The sequence below is a fragment of the Anser brachyrhynchus genome (assembly GCF_964034855.1).
Source record: "Anser brachyrhynchus genome assembly, chromosome: 1".
In the NCBI taxonomy this organism is placed as follows: Eukaryota; Metazoa; Chordata; class Aves; order Anseriformes; family Anatidae; genus Anser; species Anser brachyrhynchus.
This window is the reverse complement of record NC_137694.1, coordinates 142,325,702-142,348,710: the sequence shown is the minus strand read 5'-3', so window position 1 is coordinate 142,348,710 and position 23,009 is coordinate 142,325,702. Positions and strand designations below refer to the sequence as shown.

Below are 23,009 nucleotides of genomic sequence, written 5' to 3'. Positions count from 1 at the left end.
GTTTCTGAAACAAAACTCAGTTGTCCCCACATACTGTGTAGCAGCTACATTGTACAGCAGTCTTGGAGTGCAAGAATCAGTTTCTTTTTGGACTGAACTACAAATGGAAGATGCACTCCTCAAACGCTCCTAACTCTCTGGCATTCAAATACATGGACTGGACCAGACCACTGTAAATCCCCTCAGACATTGCCCATGAAGATGTTGCATCCTCTCTACCAGCAATTTTACTTTACAGAGCTCCAATACCGCACTATTTGCTAATGTCAACACTACCTAAAGTCATGTAATTAGTTGGAGTACCATTTAACCTTTATGAAGTGGATACCTGGCGAGCTGGTTGTAGCTCTCTTAAGAAGCTTTTTCTTCTTTAATTCCTCCTACCACATCCCTCAGCTAAATTAAAAAACAAAACACAAAGTAGCAGCATACTTCAGTAGGACCCCAAAACATCTCATCACTTCAGAGTGTCCCATTTGAAAGTCCAAATGCAACATTGCATCCTGCTCATTACTAAAAACAGCGAAGCTTTCTTCTGCTGTTGTGCGTGACCATACTTCAGGATGTACCTTCCCACCTTTCTTTTTCTTAATCTTTAATAAATTAAATAGTACCAGTACCGTTTCTGCACAACATTGCTAGGAAAAAGTGAAAAATTATTTAGAAAGAAACACATGAAGATTAAATTTGTAACAACATAGCTCTAGGACAACTAAAATGGCTAATACAAAAAGCATAGTAAGAAGTTATACTCTAACAAAGTGTTTATAGAAACATGTATTTTTAAGATATGAACGTATCTGATGTATGAAATCCAATAAGTTACTTAAAGCATTAGACAACTGAAAAGATCCACAAAGAATTAAAACTCAATTCCAACCTCATACAAAGATAATGGTAACATTAATTTACTGACCACCTGACATCAAGGATTTTCTAAAACAACTGCAAGCCTGAGCATGAAAAAATCCATTCCTGAACAATACCACAAGGGTTTATAGATCTCTCCTCCTCTTTCTTTCCTTTCCTCAACCCCCAGCTCCAAGTACAAAAGTTGGAGGTGGGAGGGATTGATGCTAACCCACAGGGGAACGGGTTGCAACCAAAATCATTTTTTTCTTCAGAGGGTCAGATGTCTATATATTCACATTTGCTTTCATCAAAACGTTCCAAAAATTTTGCAGGAAGATCTAGCACTGTATGGAGAACTTTACTGCTGTAAAATAGAAAGAGGAAGTGTTTCAAGGCACGGATGCATACAGTAGAGTAGGGAAGAGCTATTACCTTCCACGCTATGAAAACATGACCTTTACAGTTGATTAAATCTTGTTCTGTGGCTTACATAATGAATCATCCTGTTAAAAAAAATGCAGAATTGTATTACCTTTGTTTTTTGCTAGCGGAGATGGGGGCTGCTCTGTAAACACATCTGGGGACGGGGTTTCTGGGTGGTCAAAGTCTTTTTCCATAGTTTCTATGAGCCCAGTGAGATCTGAGTCCTCTGAGCTGTGCCTCCTGCTGCTGGCACATTCGACATGAGGCGTGCTGAGAAGCGGTAGCTGTGGCAAAGCACTTTCAGTCTGTTGCTCTTGCTGCTGGGGCCCGGATGCTGGGGCTTGCTGGAGGGGCTGCTCTGCCAAAGCTGGTGCCTGCTGCTGTGTTGGCTGCTGGTTCTGCCTCGTGCCCTTGGCTCTTTTGCCTGTGGCATGAGTCTGAGCTGTGGCACCTGAATCCAAGGTAAAGGGGCCCGTTCTGTTCACTGTTTGCATGGAAGCTGCTTGTGCTGAAGTCCTATTAGGTATGCTTGAACTGTTTTTGGATTTGATGTTTTCAACATCAGGTGCACTTCTATTGCTGTGAAGGTGTGCTGTTGCATTGCATTGTTTATGATTTCCTGCACTGGATCGTGAAGATGAACTGCCTGCTCCATAGATCCCTCTGGACGAGCCGTGATTGGAATCCGATCCAAGTGCATTCAAGCTGAAAGAACAGCAAGTGTTTAAATGTACTCCACAACGTTTCCATTCTTCCACATGACAAAAGAATCACTAAGTCCAAAAGAAACCTTTAACTACACTGTTCTTGGCAAATAATCAACAGAAATGTTGAAAACTTGCTTGACAAGTCAGTAGCTTTTACCATTTCCTGTTCACTTGCTCACTGTACATATGGACAAAAAGAGTAAGATGGCATTCAAAATTAATGTTGGAGGAAAAGAAGATTGCCTTTAAAAACAATTTAGACCTCAAAGGTAGGAAATTCAGGCCTGCTATTTTTTCTGCAGTTTATACCTCCCGTTTTTCTAGAGCAGAACCAGAAATTTTACAGGGTTTGTTTTTAGAAAGAGATGAATAATCCTCTCAACCACAAAGTCCATTTTTTATAACTCATCTTCCACCCATGGGAGACTCATTCATTCATCTGTTCTAAAGAGCATATTACTTTTTAACTGGCCTTATAACTAAAGAGGAAAAAATAAAGAGGAAAAAAGAAAAAGGAAAAAAAAGAAACATGTACTTACTTTCCATCAGATGAAATTCCAACTATTCTCCTGAGATCAAGTGGCCTTCCCATATCAAAGGGTGGGCTTGAGGCCTCAAAAGACAAGCGTCTCCTAAATGGCTCCCAAATTCCTTGAGCTTCTAGATAGGCTGTTCCAATTACCAAGAGAAAGAGCACACTGCAGAGTAGAGAGGCAGTCATTTAAGTATTTCTATGTTTTGAGTATTTTAAGGTTAATGACGTTAATAACACAAGATGAAAAGTTTGTATCTTCTATAAAAAAGCTGAAAACTGCATCCAAACCACATTTCTGTCTAACAGAAACATAAATTACAGAAGTCTAGGATAACATGCACATCAACAATACTGAGAATAAAGGTTAAAGATGCAAATCTGATATGAAGTCCCCAATTACATTAATTGAAATTTAAAAAATAAGATACAATCAAAATATTAAAATGGCATACAAGTGGTCAGCAGCTCTCACAGACTGTTGGTGTAATTCTGTTTTAAAAGCAGAGATCCTCCATAGATAAATGTACTGCTGAGAGAACTAAAATCTAGCATTATGTCAAGTTTTACAACTAGTTGCATCTGCTGCAGTAGTGTTTAGGAGTTCTCCACTTACATAACACACTGCAGTGAACTGTATTTCTGATGAAGCCATAAAATCACTGCAGAGACATTCAGCACAGTGCTATGGAGTACATCGTCTAAGAGGTGGGAATTTTGGGGTGATGGTGGGGGTATGAGACACACTGTTGATTACTAAAGATTGCCTTGCCTATTACCCTAGAAGGTTTATGCAAAAATAACTTCAAATTAGCAACTTCAGTTTCTGTTCTCTTCTCAGTTTTGACTGCTGGTTTTTGTAAGCCAAACGTATGAACGAGCATCAATTCACAGAAAAGGATGAGATACCTCTTGCTTAACTTTAGCTGTCTCGAAGGAATTTAGTCTAGATATCATCTTAAGTTTCAACTGCCCGCAAAAATGCAAGCAACTCTGGAGACCAACTCAGCTGGTTATAGCTGGTTATAAGTGCTTTTTTCCACCCCAGGAATTAAAAAGGATTGCAGACATATAACCCGACAGCAGATGGTAGCAATATAAATTTCATCCAAAGTGTCAACAAGCTACAAAAAAGGTAAATAAATAAGGGAAGTTTTCAGACAAGCTTTCACAAACTCCTACGCAACAGAGCGATGCCTGCCTTGGGTGCTATACCATCAAATATACAATTATTTTTGGAATATAAAGAATAAGGTATGACCTCGTTCATTTTTTAAGTATAATCCATGGTACTATCTCAAAGTTTCAGGAGACTGATACCAACAAGAGTATTACATCTCTATAGTGCCAACAAACTTGAGACGGAGCACACAGGGGTTTGGTGGGCTGGGTGAACATGGTTCCCACTCAAGCCCACACCACTCCCCTCAGTGTACCAGTGCTGGGCCATTCTGGATAAGAACTCTACTCCCTTTTTCCTTAGTAAACTTTGTTGTTTTCATAAACGAGTACCAACTTTGAAATTAAAAACAACAAAAAAAACACAGAACAAGTCTTGCTTTGTAGTCTTTTTAACTGCACTTTTTTGTCTTGCTATGGTGGTAACAGTGCTGGTCCATTTTTTTTGTTTGCTTCTTTGATAACAATAGAAAAAGATAACTAGCCTAGTGTATTTATGTCATTTAAACTAGTGTGAGGAACACCATGCAGTGGGGAATAACATGTTCTAGACAGAGTTGCTGGTAACACCTTTTTCCCCTCAAAGTTTTAGCCTGGGGCAAACACGTGCATCCTTAGTAAGTTCATAAATAGGACTGGGTCCTTCACACAAGGCCTATCAAGTTGGACTTAAAAACTTGGAGCCACAAATATGGTACCAATACATGCCAAGCAGTGATTTAGGGAAGGCACACCTCAGACAATATTTTATTAAAAGAGAAAGATGAACTAGACAAACTCGAGTTGTTCATTTGTAGAAATTAGGGATAACTGATAATATGGAACTACGTTAGTGGCAACAGGCAAAACTCTATCTTATGACTTCCTGAAAGTTAGAGGCTGTCTGTGCACCTGATCCTTGGAATATTATGAAATGGTCACATTACGACTCCTCTAATTTGCTGCTGAGTTTTGTACTTGCAAGAAAAAACAGTGAGCGAAAGGATTAGCATTCTGTATCATTTTGTAAAGTCTAATTAACAAATACAGTACACATAAAATTACAAACTACACCTAGGAGCTGGCAAACATCATTCACTCCATCAAACTAAACAGATACGTAGAAGAAAAATAAGAAAAACACTGCATTACTTTGGAAAGTGCTGAAGAATCAAAAAAGAAAAAGAAGCAAGCTTTATCTTCTCTATTTCTTTTATCAATCCCTAGACAAGGAAAGAGCTTCACCAAATATTTATATAATGCAGTACAGCAAAATGGAAAAAGCAGTATTTTAATCTGAAAGAAACACAAATATTACACCCCTGACTTGCTACAAAGGCTTTGGATAATGCTTCAGATTTGCAGCACACAGGAAAATCACTTTTTCGTCACAGCAGCTATTCATCACTCACTAAAACACAAGTTTAACACTAACTAAACAGTAAAAACATTTGTTGCCACTGATTAACTTTCTATGCTACGGTTTTCTCTGGATAAAGGCAGTGGAGGACAGTGTCTCATATCCAGTAGACAAGTACAAAAGCATTGTTTATAACTTCAGATTATTTATAACTTCAGACTAAAAAAACAGGTAGAAGTTAGACTAGGAAAACACAATGGAACTTTCAACTCAAGTTTCAACCAGTCATAGCTAACATACGTCACTGAGGGGAAAAAAGTGCACCAATACAATGCCCTTCAGGTTCTCAGAAATGCCATTATTAGTACCACCAGTTGCCTGTCACATACAAGTGGCAGCAAAGTTAAATTCATCCAAGGCATCTGCTAAGCTCACTGCAGTCATTGCCTCATCTTTCTAAAGCACAGTACTCATGAAGAATGCTTCAACCTGTACATAAATATACTGCTAGCAGTGCTCTAATACCTGATTTGATTCAAGTTTGGCTGAACATGTATTCAAATGGTGGTACCTCATGCACATATACTGATAAGAACAAACATATACACACTACCTCATTATTCCTGAGGTAAGGATGTACAGTGCCAATTCCCAGTTGGGCCTGGGTAGCGCTTCTGCACATGTTGCTAACATATGATATGGAAGGGATGCATTCAAGATAAATACGAATTCAGAGCCTCCTGCAGTGATGAATTTTAATTCACGAATTACTCTGGAAGCAGTGAAATCGGGTGTAAACCTGAAAACAAAGTAAATAATGTTAGAACCTGTCATTTGAACAGCACAAAAATTTGAGATAATATTCAGCCATTTAACAATCCCCACCCCTTCAATTACTGTCATGACTGGGATTCCATTCAAACATTTACAATAAATAACCCTAGCAGTACAAGTAAGAATCATCCACACAATTAGCTTACAAACACTAATGAATACCTTTCAAATACCTCAAGATGCGTTCGAAGTTCATAAACACCTACGCTTAACACATCTGATACTAGATTACCCTGATATACCATAGGAAAATACAACTGAAATCAAGTTTTGACCAAATCTGCTAAAAAAGCTATGAATGTGGTAAAAGAAAAAAACAAAAACACAGCAATGGCTATAACTAAGCAATAGAACCGATCATTATGTGAGCTATAAAGTTTTTAAACATTTCACTTTTAAATCAAAATTGCATTCCTTTTCAAAACATTGCTACTTTCCTGTCTCCAACTAAGATTGTAGCAGAAATATTGGCGAAGTTTCACTGCCTGCAATATCTTCTATGTTCTCTTGCATAACAGTACTACCTTCTGAACTATTTAGACACTGTATTCTGAACAACTAGCTTTAAATCCAAGCAGTGTTAAAGAATAGTTTTTGATGCAGAGATTTTTTTTACAATAATACAAATAACTGGCAGAATTTAATTGTTGTCATGAAGGTACCGGACATAATATTTAAGACTGAAATGCTGTGTATTATGATGCTAACCCTTACACTAAAGGCCCTTTTGTATCTACTGCAATGCACCAAAAACATACATAAATCTACAGCTCATGTGCATTCATAACCCAAATGAAGGAAGTGTATAAAAAGCTGTATATAGCCCTTTTCCAATGCAGGATAATATCAAAAATAATTCTATAGTCAGTCATGAAAACTTGAAGTTCTTTAAAAATCAAATAGTTGTTTGCAAGAAGAGAGGTTTTATGTTTTATAAGAAAACAAGAAAAAATACTCAAAGCTTAAGTAAAAAAAACCTTAGAATTTAACCAACACTCACTTCCTCTAAAACAGAAATAGGTACACAGAATTTCTCAGGTATGACTATTTAGATGTAAGAAGAAAAAGATACTTACAATATGACAATGTCTTTAGAGGCATTGGCACTTAGTGCAAACTCTTGACAGTTAACTACTTTAAATCCATATCCCTCACATGTATAGCCACTGATTTCCATTGTTTTCACATTAATCTGCAGCTGCCCTGTATTCTCCACTTTAAATGTTCTTCTCAATGTGAAATTTGGTTCCTTGTATTTCATTTCTGGAAACAAACAGATAAAAGTAATTAATACTGTGCTAAATGGATATCCTTGACTATGCTCATCTTCTACAACAGGGCCTATGGAATCATTTACATAAGTGACAGAACAGATTTCTGTTACCAGACTCTTGTGCATTCTAACTCATAAGGGAAGAAAACAAAAACCCCCAAATGTGACAGCGCTACCTCCTTACACAAAAAAAAAAGTATCTCAGCTGTAAAGTTCTGTGACATACTGCTTAGTGTAGTAGTATTCAGTGAAAAGTCTCAGCACTTGGAGTATTAGAACTTACTTTTTGTGCCTTAAAAGTAAAATCCATTGCTGAGCTACAACAGCAAAAAAAAAATCCCTAACTTACAACATGAAAGAGGTAATGACTAAGCTTTACTTGATTTTTTTTTTTTTACTCATCTCCCAAAAAAGCAGTAAAATTTCAGACAGTAATTAACGGGGTATCTTGTAAATACATCTGGAAATTTGCAAAGTAATAAAGCGGATTTTAATACCAGATAAAAACTAAACTGCTTTTACCAGTTCCTTTAGAAATACAGGTACTCTTGGCCCTCTGCTCAGAAGCAAGCCTGGGGCATGGAGTAGAAAACCTCTGACCCCAGAGAAGAATTTGCCTGGGATTTAACTTTCATCATGGAATCAAGGAACATCATATCCTTCCCTTTTCCCTGTTGGTCATGTGCATGCAGATTCTGAACTTTCTCAGTTTTCTTAATTTTCATGTTAAAATGAAAAGAACAAATATACCATTTTCTGTCTAAATTAAGAAGCAATTTTAATGTATTTAAAGGTTAAAAAATTCTGGCCCACTAGAACAGGGAAAAAAACATTTCCACACATACATATTTTAAGCTGCACATGTAAAATGTCATTTATTTTCTGTTCAGCACAGTAGTTCATGAAGTACTCACTTTCTGAACAGTCTTTTAATAGTGCTTCTGTGATTTTAAAGCGTAAAGAACTTCCAGGACCAGGAGGTTTGCCTGCAACCTTCAAGCTCTCAGTCGTTCCCTGTCCTTGTACCATTATGGCATCTATTACAGTCAAATTATTTCTGTGTGTAAAAAAGAAAGGGGGGATTGGAAACACTCATGAAAGAATTATGCAGTCTATTGCTTCTGCAAGCTTCTCTACAGAATACAAAGCTATACCGTAGTCCTGAAAGACAGAAATATAAGCAGTCCCACAGGTAATTCCCCATGTAGAGGAATAAGTAGTGCGAATTGCCATATATATAGCTTTTGAAAGACTAAAGCCTAGGAAAGCGCACCATAGCATACAATTAATAGAATGATGACATACTAGTTATAGTTCGTATTTCATCATCATATTAAAGTATCACATGATACAAAAGGTAAATAATTACGCAAAAAAACTCTTAAAGGGAAAAACTGAGATTGCAACTTTACCTTGCAAATGGCACCTATAACTAGATACTCTACTTTCAAAGCAGTACAGTATGTATTTAAGGAATTGAATCAAACTATAGCTATGGATTAGCTTGCTAATATATCTGTATTAGCAAGTACATACCGAATACAGCTTAACTACTGCAAAACATGTCAAAATTACATTTAAAGTAAATTTTTCTCCAGACACACGATTCTACAATTACTCTTGTAAAAGCAATAGTTTCTTATTGACAGTAAGTATGACTATATAAGTAAATAAAGACATATCAGAAACTCTAACTCATTTCAGAAATATCTACCGTACCTGATAACAATTAACGATGAAACAGTTTTATTAAGAACTGGAGTGAATTTTACTTTGACGGACTTTCTCTCACCAGGTTTTAATAGCAGGCTTAAGACTGAATGACGAGCCAGGCCCTTTGTAAGGCCTACAGTGCTCTGTAATGGCTGGACCTTAAAAGAATGGGGAAAACAAAAGCAACACTTTAAAAAAAGGAATTTTTAACACATATTTAATAGAACTTTTATTAAGATAGAAAATTGTGTTGTAGACTAGTGTACTACCAAATGGAATGCACTGATTTTTGTTTTTTAACAGAAAAAACTTTTAGCACAAGAAAATCCACATTTATTAGTAAATCATCTGTTTGACAAGCAGTAGAACACAGCAAGACAGAATGGAACTAAACTATACACATGTGGATTCATAAAACTCTAATACTGGGAGTCGAGAAGGTTTTAAATGTATAGTTTAATACCAAATTAACGTTAAGCCATTATGTAACATTTTCTACCTTCAAAATGTTCCACTAGTAAAACATTTTTAAAATACCGTCTTTCCAGAGTAAAGAAAAAAAGGGGAAAAAACTTAGAATAGAAGACCTGTTGAAAAAAGTATATTTTGCCTAGTTTGCCTTTAGATGCATTGCAAATTGCTAATATAAAACTATTGCTAATATAAAACAAATGGAGAGGAAAGTGTCTATATATTGGATAAGAAAAGTGTTCAGGATGCGGCATACTCTATACAAAAAAATGCATATTTAAAGTTGTACACAAAATACTAAAAAAATACTTTAACATGAAGAACAAAGCAATGGAAAACTCAGTACTTTGCTAATTTTAGAACTACCAAGCACAACACTGAATAATCCTGTATCAGTAAGAGAATTGATAAAGCAGTAGTTTTCCTGCAACTTGTGCAATTGTGTTGTTAACACAAGCATATAAAGTTAAAATGTAACTGTTATATTTGAAGAAATATTTTACCCATTTCTGTAAGAATATACAATAGAAGTACCATGTTTTTCCACACACCCCCCTCTAAAATTCAATGCATGTATGACTGAACTCTTCTTAAAACATTAAAAAATGTATCTAAAGAATGTAGTGAAATACTTACACAATTTCTGAAGACCTGGAACTCTAGAGTCCTCAGATTGAAATTAGTTGGTTTACTCAAATTAAACCTGAAACACATAAGTGTTTTTTTTTTTTCTTTCCCAGATAATTGAAGATAGCAACATACTTAAGTACAGGCTTTAGCACAAATCAATAGCTTATGGTAGGACTCAAAACGCAGCTGACAGAATCACCTGACTTTCCTTATTTCCCCCCTCACCTCCTCAAGTTAAGGAAAAAAAGTAAACATTATTTTAACTCAGCAAAAAATATATTCTACGGGAATTCACCCTGATTCAGTTCCCAACTGGACTAATGATACAAATTCTAGAAGTGGACAACACTAACTATGAACACAGTGTGCATTTTTTTGTAAAATGCATTTTGCTGTACAGTGAAAATACCCTATGCACTCTAAGGCAATACTTACCGTTCTAGCATTTTATCAACAAATGTGGATGGGTTAGAATACAGGGCTACAGGAAGGAACTGAACATACACAGGAACATCAGCTGGATTTTCTAGAAAAATTTCTTCTTCCTAATCAGAAACACAATTTTTTGTAAAGCTTACTTTTGATTAACTGTAATTAGAAGCTATTAAAAATGCAGAAGCTATTAAAAAGCTATTAGAAGCTATTAAAAACATTTTTAAAAATGGTACTACCAACAAAATAACTTACTGATGAACTGTTTGTATTGGTGAGTGGGAAGCTTAATTGGCGTGGTGAACTTAGTATGGAAGGCCAAGTCATTTCTGCTGTAATTTTCAACCGGACATCTTTCTGAAGGTCTGTGTCAACTTCAAATATAGCATTCAGTCTGGAAAAATAGTTACAAAGCTTACTTTACAGGAGTAAAATGGCAAAAGCCTTGATAAAAACAACCCTGTAAAAAGCAGAGTGCTTAACAGTACCCTGAAAACAGTATTAGTTTGAGAAACAGTATATCACATTTGTACACAAACAAAATTAAGCTCTGCCCGTATTTACTGCTATTAAAAACTGCAATAGAACCCCCCAAATATGCTCTAGGAGACCAAGTGAAAAATTCTAAAGATGTTCACCATTTAAATATTGTTGTCAACATCCATCCGTTCTAAATTCTATTAGGGCCTATTTATGGAGAAAGATGGGCAGAAAACACAATAGGACTTATGTACTGTATCACAAATCTTTCATTATTTTTCTTACATCAATATTCTCTAGACAGTGAGACATTTTATTGTTTGTGAGAAAATGCCTAGCTCTTACTTTTGCAGAAACAAGTTTTGAGAATATGATTGAGATTCAGATCATTAAACAGAAATAAAAGTTTGAGAGAGATTATTTAACAGTGGTTGACTATGACAACTTGCAAAGGTATAAACAGCTGAAAGGAAAAACATCAGCCCTACTACAGTGTGTTTCTAACACAACATTCAGATATCCACTATCCAGAAAACATACTGTGCATCCATCAAACTGTACAAGCATAAAGTACAGTAAATCTGATGCATGTTAGCTGCAGTGGAAACAATGAAATATGTGCCTATATTCCCATCTAACAAATCTTCATGAAATCTGAATTAGCCACTTGGTGTGAGCTACTATTTTCACAAGTGAATGAAGTCCTTTGCTGTCAGCCAACCTGTACAACAGACTTGACTCCTGTCCCCCACAAGCTTTCCACCATGAGTTGAAACAAGACTAGTAGCACTGAGCTCTCCTGTTAGCAAAACAGACCAAACGCTACACTTCAAACCGAGGGAAGTATTTTGGAGAGAATCTAAATACTCAAGTCAGAAACCCTCTGTATTCAGGAGCATTTTCTCCTTTGCTTGGATAGTGGGTTGATTTTAACGCTCTTTAAAAAGCATTATACATTCACTAGAATTGCAACTTAGTCAGAAGTAGTTTTTAGATAGTATATTCCTTTACTGTCTTTTTACTCTAGGTGATAAAACATTCCTGTAGAGAATTCTGTTTATGTCAAATTTATTTATGAGTTATTAATATATCAGCATTATAATAAAGAAGTGATAAAGGAAGTATGTTTTTGTTACTCTAGTTAGTTAGTCATTTTGTTTTTCTGCAAATGTACACTTTTTTGAAACGAGTCTAGATGTTATCACCATCAAAGACACTTGGTGTTACAGTTAACATCTCTTGAAGCTTAATTGCTTTACATATTAGAAAACAGATATTTAAAAAGTATATAGAAGCCTGCAGAGTTTTCTAAAAATTAGATAGCAGTGATTAATGACTTTTTATTTAGCATCTCTCAAGGAGAAATACCAGACAATTTGACAATTCCCTAAATGATCTCAGAATAGCAGCAATAGAAAACCTTATGAAATCCTAAAGGGATATTGAGGTTACTACTTTAAAACAGATTAAGCAGAGATACTACAGAAACAGTATAATCTCTTTTAGGAAAGTTTTGCAGAATAGAGACTGTCCTGCTGTTGCCATGTTTTAAAGAACTGCAGCATGCTCCAGTTAATAGTAACTTCTAAAGCTGTGATTGACTTGAGGAAATTATTATTAGTAGTAGTATATTTAACTTTTTACATGTTTTCTTTAAGGTTTTGCACAGAAGGCCAAGTGACTCCTTGACCCTCTCTCATAGAGCACCGCAATATATATATAAAAAATAAACTTGTATATTATAATATCACATGTAACAGAATTATCTAGTGATTTAACATCTGAGGAAGTAACAGGCATAAAACACTTACCTATGGCTTGAGTTCTCTCTTATTTCTGTCCATGCTTTGAATAAGTTCTCGTGCAAATCCCAGTCAGAATCCCACACATCATCTTGCATTGATATGCTGTGCTGAACTTTAGATTCCGCTTTAAAAACATAACATTTTTAAACCCTTCATGTAAAATCAATGCAAGGAGGAAACAATTGTTTTTTATTTTCATTAAAAAGGTGACTGTTACTTACATTTTGATAGAAAAGGCAATCCTACATAACAACGATCCCCACATTGTAAACCAGGATCAAAATAAACATTTGCAATCTGCAAAACAGGTAAAATCAGACCAATTAAGAAACTGCACAGTAAATCTGATGACCAAAGAAAGAAGGAATAAGATTTGACCACAGGACACTTACACCAAAAGACAATTTGTGAACTTGTAGAAATAAGGCAAAAAACAAACCTTTGATTTTTTTCCTGGCTCTAAATCTTCTTTATTACTTCTTAGCCTCTTATAATAAAACCTTACATCTTCAGACAGGGAGCGAATGTGTTGTATTTTCACTTTCTGAGAGAAGGAGTTCATAATGTTCAGGCTCTGGTGAACTACTTTCCCCTAAAGAAAAGAAAGGATGAAAAAGGCTGCATGGCAAGCATCTTCCCTAGCATATATATTTAGGTAGACTGGCAAAGACCACAGTAGAGCTGCAATAAACTCAGATTTTAACTGTGCTTTCTTAAAAATGCCATTTGTAACTTTAAGGTAGGTTTCTGTGAATTTGACTTCTTCCTTCATCTGCTTTCAAACACAGTTCATCTCTTTTTAAAGAAGTACAGCTTAAGGGTTTTGGAGAACTAGGACAACAGTTCTGCTTAATCAAATCATGCTTTGAGAGAGTGCCAGAGGAGGAAAATTTTGGTTTTCTCAGCCCCCAGAAGAGAAACAAGCTTCTTGTAATAGATCTAGGACATAGTTACTACTAGTTAGGAATTATCTTAACAGAGCAGACGAATGAAGCTGCAGATTATCAACGTTCCAGGTGAGAGGCCATTTTAAAACACAAGTATAACCCTCCCTTCCCTTCCCAATGACATTAAGACACTAGGCACTTAAACTACAACATTTAAAAGGAAAACAGTGTATGTTTTTTCCCCATCACACCTTTACATCCTGAACCTTCTTCTGAGGCCAACACTGTTTTATCTTTTAGATAGAGCATGTAAGGTTTCATAGTATGTCATGACCAGAATCATTGCAATGTTCAAGCTCTATACTCCGTACCCTTTTTAAAGCTCACTCCAGTGTGATCTCAATTGTAAGTCACTGATTCCGTAACCGTATTTTTCCTCTTATCTCAAAACCAGCCCTGACAAGTATATGGCAAACAATAAATGAAAGAAGTGAAAGGCTACTCAAGAGTGGTGACTGGTTTTCAGTCCTACATAAAAAAAACAAATAGAAGCAAATTTAAATGCCTAGGACTATCTTCTAACAAACAGGTTTTAATGTTCCCCTTAAATCAATATTCCAGTTGTTGTTTTTGTTTGTTTTTTAAATAAATTTGTCAAGCGGGAAGATGAAAAGATGAACTTTGCATGATCAAAATTTAACTGTTGTCTGAGGAAATGATCACATAGCAAAACAGTCTCGATGGTAACAACTGAAAAAGAAATGAGACAAGAATATTTCTCTAAACAATATAGTCCTGTTAAAATGAATGGGAAGTAGAAATGACAATGCCTGAACTCCATCTACAGAATCCTATGAGTAACCAACTTCCACCAATTGGGCAAGATAAAGGTTCATTAAGCAATGCAGAACAAATAGAAAGTAGTATACTGAGACCCTTACACAGCTTTAAAACGTGAAACAACAGACAAGGAAAGACTTTACCACTCAGTAAATACAAAAATATTAAAAGATAACATATTTAGCATACAGTTTCTCAAAGATAATTTTGGTTCAGGGAAGAGAGTTGAGAGGTGGCTCTGTAAACTAACAATGCCCTTACAAAGCAGAAGTCAGCACAGCAAAGGTGTTTAAATCAAGTCACTGATCTTCAGAAGGCCTATATGCACCATTAGCCTATTGCTGATGGAATTTTACAGAATATCAGCAACTGGACTTAGGTGCAGATACAATAAAATTAGAGACAGCAGCACGGGGAACTGGGCAGCTGCAGGAGAATTATATCCTAGGTATGAATTGATAAGTAAGTGTTGCTAAAATTGTAGCACCTAGTTATTCCTGGATGTTATAACTGTCAGATTTCTCTACCAAAAGATGGAACTAGAAGAACTAATGCTATTTTAGGCTTATTTTCATAAGTAATAGAAGCATTAGAGAACAGCTAGATGCAAGAGTATCATGAATTCAGTGATCACAAGTTTAGTTTGCCTTTTTTTTGGATTAATTTCAATCTGCTTTCAGTGTTTTCAAATATCAAAAGAACTAAGTGATCAACTAACAGTAGTAGTCAGGGAAGCCAACTGCTCTGAGAAGCTTGAGGCCTGAACACAGAAAAGAGCCTAGAATTCTGTCAAAGGTGATAATGCTCTCTGAATTTATACTCTCAAACAAAATGTAGGAGCTCAAGGGCTCCCTGAATGAATCATCTTGTGAAAATCTAAGATACATCTAGAAGTTACTTAGTCATCCTAGTTAGAAGAATGAAACAGAAAGTTAGAAAATTACTCCTTTATGACTCCAAATTTAACAGAATAGTTTATTGCAGTATTCGAGGGACAAAGACCTTGATAGGAATTAGGATATATAAACTAGGATACAGCATATAGAAATTGCTTAGTCTATGGTGAAAGGGAAATGAACCATTAAGTTATTTCTGTTTATCAAAGACTCATGGAGCAGCTGATGAATGAAGTTACAGATAGAAAAGTCAGTGCAATAAATATCCAGAGAATGGTGAGGCTGTACTGTAAAACAGGACACACAGATAAAAGATAAAAAGTAACAAATAATCCCTGCAACTGTAGGCATGACTGTTTGACCTTGAGAGTAACAACAGACTTTAGAACAATTTGTGAAAGAGATGGATTGGATAATGGGACAAACGTAGCGACAATTTACTGAAGTCCTGCTGCTTAGCCTGTCTTCCCCTGATGAGCCCTATTGCGTTACTTTTTCAAAAAGTGATCATTTATCTACTGAACATGAAGTAAAGCACTCGATAAAATAGCGCTGAAAAGTACTATTTAAGAGTACACAAGTGGTAAGATCAGCAAGAGGTATTAAGGAGCTATTGGAAGAAGACGTAATGAACAGGCAGTGTTCTAAGAATGAAAAAAATCAGGGTGAAATAACTCATGTTTATTAAAGTTTAGTAGATACTGGTCTAGGAATATTTTTTATTAATTGCTTTGGTACCAAAAAGTAGGAAGAGAAAAGTTTATCTTACAAAGTTAAGAGGCATTTTCAGAATAGGAGGAAGAGCAAGATGGCATATAGATTGACCTACTGAACTTGAGTAGGGAAAGTAGATTGAATTCAATAATTGCAAATATAAGGTTGTGAATCTAGAACCTCCCTGTTTGAAAAGACAAAGCAGGTAGAGGGGATGAAGGCCTGTATCTTGTCATGGATCCCACAACAGATTAAGACTATACAGGACAGACAAAGAAACAAAACCATTTCCACCAATATGCATTACCTGAGGTATCCTCACTAGAGATAATTAAGACTTTTAAGAGTGTGGTAAAACCTTACTCAGATGACAATGTACAATTGCAATCACTCATTAAGAAAAGAGACTGCTAAAGATGAAAGATCAGAATGATGAGCAGGGAAATGCACAGCCTGTAAAGTAAGATAAAAAAACAAAACACAAACCCTACCTCATGGCTTTTTAAATAAAAAACAACTACCAACAGGAAGCCCCAGCAGAAGCACTGCTCTATACCAATGTCAAGTGCTAAAAAAGAGGGGAGGGAACTAATTAAACTCAAGTACAGGGATGACATGGGATCAATGGTTACAAAATGACAAGGAATAATTGTGGGCTGAAAATGCAGGAATGTTTGCAGCCCTAAATACAATCCAAGAGGAGCTTCTTAGGAGGAAGAAGGAAGGCAAGTGCCATTACTATCAAAAAAAAGAAATAGTAAGAACCTTAAAATATTGTAAAAATGCTCTGGCCCCCGAAGAATTAAAAAAGGGTCAGAGGAGATCCATACCCTTATCTGAAACCAAGAAAAGATGGGAAAAAAATTGTCCTGACTAAATACGGTGCTGTGACAGTGGGGTTACATACTGAAGGCAGCCCTGAAACATATGCCTCTAAGCTAAACTAAGCATGAAACAGAATGTGTTCACATACACAAGTCATCTGAGTGGTATACAAGAGACACCTGTCAAATAGGCACCAAGCCAGACATTGCTTCAAGTATTTGTACAGTGTAGATGTGACCAGTCTGTTCAGGAAGGTGCTGTCTATAAGATGTTGATCTCAAAGTGACCTGCAAAAGACAACTCACCACTGACTGCTTACTGGAATGGGTAACAAAATACAAATTAAAGGTACAAACCTCTCAGATTCAGAATATATTCAGACTATATATACTATATAGTCACATGGTCTAAACTTTGGGCAGACCTGTGCAGTGCCAAGAGTTGGACTAGATGATCCTTCTGGGTCCCTTCCAACTCGGGATATTCTATGATTCTATAGGAGGGATGGTGTTTTGTTATTCTGTCATAACACACTGTCAAGTCTTTATTTTTTTCCTAAAGCTGCACAGTAGTCACAGCAAAAACACTGGAGAACTATCCCTTTTTTGCATTGCTGCTTTTTCAAAATACATTTAATGTAGTTTTACTATTTCAGAAAATTGCCTGAATAGTATTTCCATCCTGCTGTCCCTAACTCCTTTTGCTACTTTTTTTTCGGTTTTCAATCTCTCCCTATGATTTTCCATCATAGTATGTTCCCTATTCATTATAAAGCCACATGAAGCTCTGACTTCAATGAAATACCAATTGCAAAGTCAACATAACTCAATTCCCCATGCTTCTACGGTGATGTTGAATGCCCCATAAGAGAAAGGTTTTATCTGGTTAATAGCTTGGTGTGCAAGTCTGTAACCCTGAGCAAAGACACTGCCTTCAGCACTCACTCAATAACCACTACTGCAGGAGCAGGGATGAAAACAGCCTCTAGATACTTTTGCCGAGAGTTGTAGACCCTCAGAGCTTTCTTGCTTTCCTGTTCCTGTACTCCATCACGTACCTTCAAAGATATCTACTTTCAGTGTGGAAACAATACAATAATGCTTCCACAGAGACCAAGGATTTCTTACACTGAAACTTCAGTTCATTAGCTAACTTTGCTCTTTGGCATTACACTTCAGAAATCTGGAAAGTGTCTTTATGCAATTTTATCTCTTAGTCTTCATGCTAATACACACAGTAACCACAGTAACTTTAGAATGAAGTTGCAAAGAATCAGTTTTGGTATCGTAACAGTATTCTAAGATCTCATTCAAGTGCTCAGTAGAGGAGAAATAGGGATAATTCATGCTTGGGACATCAGGGGGAAAAAGTGACAAACACAATCATATAAATAAAAACGAATCTCTCCAGTAATTTGACATTTAACAATTCAAGACAGAGATCTCTCTTGAAAAGACAGATAAATAAAAATAAAAAATACAATAAGAAAATATTTAATGCTGTGATCTATCTTACCGGAAAAGAAGGTGGAAGAAAAACATGTTTGGGGGAGCAAGTAAGTGAGCCTACAGCAATCACTGCCTTCACTGGTATAGTTAAAATCTGGAAGAAAAAAAAGAACAAGGTAAGTTGAGGAAAAAACATGTTAATTTCAGCTTTCAAACATCTCTTCCACATAAATTGCACAGAGTAGCAAAACCTGAAATTTTACAATTAATGTAGCCTAGGCTATAAACACCTTTAAAACATGGAAACACAGATCAAGATTTCAACATCATATTTGAAACAGTCATTTCATACTGTCAGGGAGCACACCTTTGCTCAGTCATACTTAGCATCATTCTACATGGAACACAAAAGCAAAGTTAAAATAAAAGCTCTCCAATGGGGCATTACACAGGTCGCACCTGAGTGGAGCTCACTCTCTTGAAAAGCAGCAGGATGACATTTAAAATGAATTACTATGAGGGAAAAGAATATACTAAATTTCCCCAAGAACATTAGAAGTCATGATAAGACATAAGACCAAGATAGAAGTAGACTTCGAAAAGGGAGCGTAGAAGGTCCAGCAATAAGATCCTTACTGTGGATGGTTAAAGCTAGCAATAGAAGTAGAATAACTTCTAGGAAAAAAAAAGAAATAGAAGACTTCAGGCTCTAAAACTGGAGTCACATACATATGTGGACATATAAAAAAAGTTCAAAATCTCAGTTTCTATTATGTATTGGAAGCTTTCTCTTCTGCAAAAAAAAATTAACACGAAAGGCATATGAAATTCAGAATTAACTACTTGTTCTTCTCTCCCTTACTACCTTCAGTGTAAGATCTGTTTCATCAATTGTCAGCAAACTGCAGTTTCTCCAAAGCAATTTTCACATTGGGTTTTGACAAAATCCCTTCAAAGTTATAGCTCAATTTCAGTAACTGACAACGTACTAAAAAGTAAATTATAGGTGTTAATGTCAGAACTTTCTTGCCTTGATGCTCAAGAACCCATATCACAAAGCATCAGGTGAGACTTAAATGGAAATTCCTGAAAGCCGGTTGAAAAGCTCAATGTAAGTCATTCTTGTTCCTTGAGAATATACAGTAGCATTACTGTAGTTCCCTGCAAGAGTTAACCTGCAGAGTTAACTTGACCTCCAGATGTCCCTTTCAGCCCCAGCTTCTCCCTGATACTACAATCTGTCTATTAATACAACCCTTCGAAATTCACACTTAAAAATTGAACACTCCATTTGGACAACACCCATGAGTATACAATAAATGTACCTCATAATCTGTTGTGATCTGTACAGCTCCATCATGAATTCCTTCAAGTTCTTTTGCTGTTAATTTTACTCTAAACACAGCATAATAACCTGATGTTAGTATCACCTGTAAATGGCAGAAAAGAGAGTCATCCATTGTATTTCATTAAAAACAAAAAGAAATTTCACTAAGAAACACATCCAACAATCCCCGATTTCCTTGAACTGAATCAAAATCCAATTGAAACAGCTTACAGTGGTAAAAATAAAAATTCAGACAAGTATTTCTTGTGCTGATAAATTCCACTCTTCCCTAATGATAAGCATCATTGAGTTTACGGAGATAACTTTCTGAAATTCCCCTTTCAAATTCTTACCAACCCGAAAGTAACACTATTACTTGGAATATATTAATAATAATTTTTAAAAGTTTACATGCTATATCTTACTGAATAATTCTTATGTAATAATTCTTATTCTCCCTATCCCTTGCTAAAATTAAATTATAAAAAAAATTGCACTTTTTTATTCCCCTCCAAAATCTAGCTTTAAGCAATAGATTCAAAGGATTACTTACTGAAGACTGATCAGATGCAGTAGCATTTTGTAGTTCATGGTGGTTTGCGATTACTGTTGTTCTGTTGCCCTTTTCAGTTGTTAGGAGTTCTATGGCCAAACCATCCCCTATAATATGCCAACTTTTTATAGCCAGCTTAAAAAGAACAAAAAGGTACTCTTTCAGTAACAAGACCAATGTAAAATTTTTAAAAGGCAAGCTAAAAATAAACCCATCCTTACCTCTATCGGATTGCTGTTGATGACTGCAAATAAAATGCTGGTAGCTTCTGTTGCACTCAATATGCCAAAATCTATAAATCGTTCCTCAGTTTTTGGAGGCAGTACAAAGTACTAGAAAGATTGATAAAGGTGTTTTAGCATATGTTAAATATAAAATATGCTCAAATTCTACTAAGCTCATTAACAAATTAATAAGTCAAATGCAGGAAGCAATACTGTGATAACCTCAAAAGTCTATACATCTTCTACGTGTAACTAGAGGGAACAAAATTTTTTTAGCAGTAACAGAAGTTGTTTAAGGACAAATCTGGTGAAGTGGGTGACATTTTCCATATCTGTAAAATCTGTTAAAATTTTAAAAAAGCCATCCTCCCATAGAAGCAGAATAAAGGAAGTCCCATGAAGTCTGCCTCTAAGTAGACTGGAATAGCTAAAAAATGAAAATACTTACATCTAAAAATCCTGTGTATGCTCGGACAGGTAGGTGAAATTTAGAAGCATTGGTGATAAGTAAAATATTGTTATCTATGTGAACAGATGATGTGGAAGGCATAAAATGAAGTGTAAAAATATATCTGGATTCATTAGGTGGAATTAAGACAGGTTTGCTGAAGTTCTGGACCTAGATCAGTGAAGAATGAAGATCAAAGTTAAAATTCAACAAAGTGCAGCATGCTTAAACATTTACTACTAGGTAAAAATGTTCCACTGAAACAAGACTCACTTTAAACATTGGTTTTGCTTCTTCTGGTAACACAACATCATGTATAAGGACTGCAAAATTGAATGTGTTTGTTAAATAGATTGGTCTTTCCACGGACTCAGAAGCACTGTCGCGGATGTGGAAGAGTGTAGCAGCATGATCAAATCCTAAGTACCTATTAAAAGAAAACAGCATGAAAAAAATGAAGACTTTCCTCAAATATATATTTTTCAAATACATATGGAAAATCTGGAAAAATTTCTAACATCTCATCTAGTCTTCAGCTACTCTGAAAAACAACTCATGCAGGTCACTTTGAATCCAAGCCTTCAAACCAGTTTGTGCGTTACTGAGACTACCTCATCTATTAGTGTAAAAACAGAAAATTTTACCAGTAATTGTAGTTCTAAATTAGCTCCAGATATAGAAAACATAGGTACCACCTCTCTATATCCCCTCACTCCCCAAAAAGGCTGATTTTACCTTCTATACCAGCATTTAGTTTTTGAACAATGTTCAACTGTAAACTTACCCATCCAATACTTCTGCTTGATATGGAATTTCAAGTTTGGAGTAGCTTTTCTCTTTTGCTTTAACAGTTATTTTCCCAGAAGACTGTGATGCCTTTTTTGCTTTTGATGCTGTAAAAGAATATAAGCCAACCATCAGGTTAGATTAGCATGAGTGAAAAAATAAAAGCAAAGGGCTAGCCCAGAGAAAGTACCACAGAAGAGGAAAATGGATCTTCATGAAGTTCCAATAAGCATCTGACATGGAGTGAGTCTTGGAAGTAAAAGATCTGAATTCATCCCCCTTATACCAGTTCGCTGACATAGCTAAGTTATTGGCCTGGCTTCATCTGGGACAGAGTTAATTTTCTTCCTATTAGTTGGTATGGTGCTGTGTTTTGGATATAGCATGAGAATAATGTTGGTAACACCCCGATGTTTCAGTTATTGCAGAGCAGTGCTTACACAGAGCCAAAGACTTCACTTTCTCGTGCTGCCCTGCCAGCCAGGAGGCTGGGGGTGCACCAGGAGCTGGGAGGGGACATAGCCAGGACAGCTGGCCCAGGCTGACCAAAGGGATATCCCGTACCACATGCTCAGCAATAAAAGCTGGGGGAAATTGGCTGGGGCTCAGCAGCTCAAGTACTGGCTGGGCATTGGTCAGCAAGTAGTTAGCAATTGCACTAACCATCATTTGTTTTGTGTGTGTGTGTGTGTATATATATATATATATATACACACACACACACACACATATATATATAAAAAAATTGGTTTTAATCATTATTTTCCCTTCATTTCCTGTCATAGTAAACTCAACCCATGAGCCTGCTGGTTTAAACCACAACAGTTATGTACTTTATGGAAGCCTTGTTGTTCCCATCAAACAAACAAACATGTCCAGAAGATAGTTCAGATCCTAGATGAGCCAAATTCCCCACTTACAGTATGGATCTCTCTCTCTACACTAACAGAACAGAAACTTATGGCTAGGCTCTGTATTTACAACTACCAGTCGAGCAGAACCTTGGACCAGGAACACAGGGATAGAAATAGGATCAGAATCCATGCAAGAACCCAGACCACACAAGTGCCAAGAACAAAACTGACAGGTCTCTTCCAGTATCACAGAACAAGCAATGTTATCCTGATGGCAACACCACCAAAAAAGTCAATGAATTCAAATACTGGTTAGTAGAAATTGCCAGCCCCTAAAGCCCCTGCATATAGTAGGACAGCTGAAAGAGCAAATATTTATAGCAGGCAGCTTCACTGAAAATGATTCACCAAGTCAATCCCTTACACATAGTAAGCAGTTTGACTGGATTTTTTTTTCCACCTACCAATCCTTTCAAAATCTACCATGTGTTGGTCAGTATGTCCTCATACAACAATTTCTTCCAGCTTCAAAATCTG

The 23,009-nt window shown here is 36.1% G+C and overlaps 1 protein-coding gene across 2 annotated transcripts in view; it reads right to left on the bottom strand.

The window, feature by feature from the left end:
- Positions 1–23,009, bottom strand: part of TMEM131 (transmembrane protein 131) — a 97,197-nt gene that overhangs the window by 14,597 nt on the left and 59,591 nt on the right. For both annotated transcript variants that reach the window (XM_080575492.1, XM_080575493.1), the window contains exons 13-31: positions 21,617–21,725; positions 21,106–21,259; positions 20,833–21,003; positions 20,382–20,492; positions 20,161–20,295; positions 19,606–19,710; positions 18,348–18,434; positions 13,110–13,262; positions 12,892–12,967; positions 12,677–12,794; positions 10,641–10,779; positions 10,389–10,498; positions 9,960–10,026; positions 8,859–9,010; positions 8,054–8,196; positions 6,943–7,129; positions 5,646–5,831; positions 2,522–2,680; positions 1,385–1,980 (exon numbers count right to left, since the gene is read on the bottom strand). In XM_080575492.1, the coding sequence (XP_080431618.1) occupies positions 1,385–1,980; positions 2,522–2,680; positions 5,646–5,831; positions 6,943–7,129; positions 8,054–8,196; positions 8,859–9,010; positions 9,960–10,026; positions 10,389–10,498; positions 10,641–10,779; positions 12,677–12,794; positions 12,892–12,967; positions 13,110–13,262; positions 18,348–18,434; positions 19,606–19,710; positions 20,161–20,295; positions 20,382–20,492; positions 20,833–21,003; positions 21,106–21,259; positions 21,617–21,725 (2,958 nt within the window). The remainder of the gene's footprint in view (positions 1–1,384; positions 1,981–2,521; positions 2,681–5,645; positions 5,832–6,942; positions 7,130–8,053; positions 8,197–8,858; positions 9,011–9,959; positions 10,027–10,388; positions 10,499–10,640; positions 10,780–12,676; positions 12,795–12,891; positions 12,968–13,109; positions 13,263–18,347; positions 18,435–19,605; positions 19,711–20,160; positions 20,296–20,381; positions 20,493–20,832; positions 21,004–21,105; positions 21,260–21,616; positions 21,726–23,009) is intronic.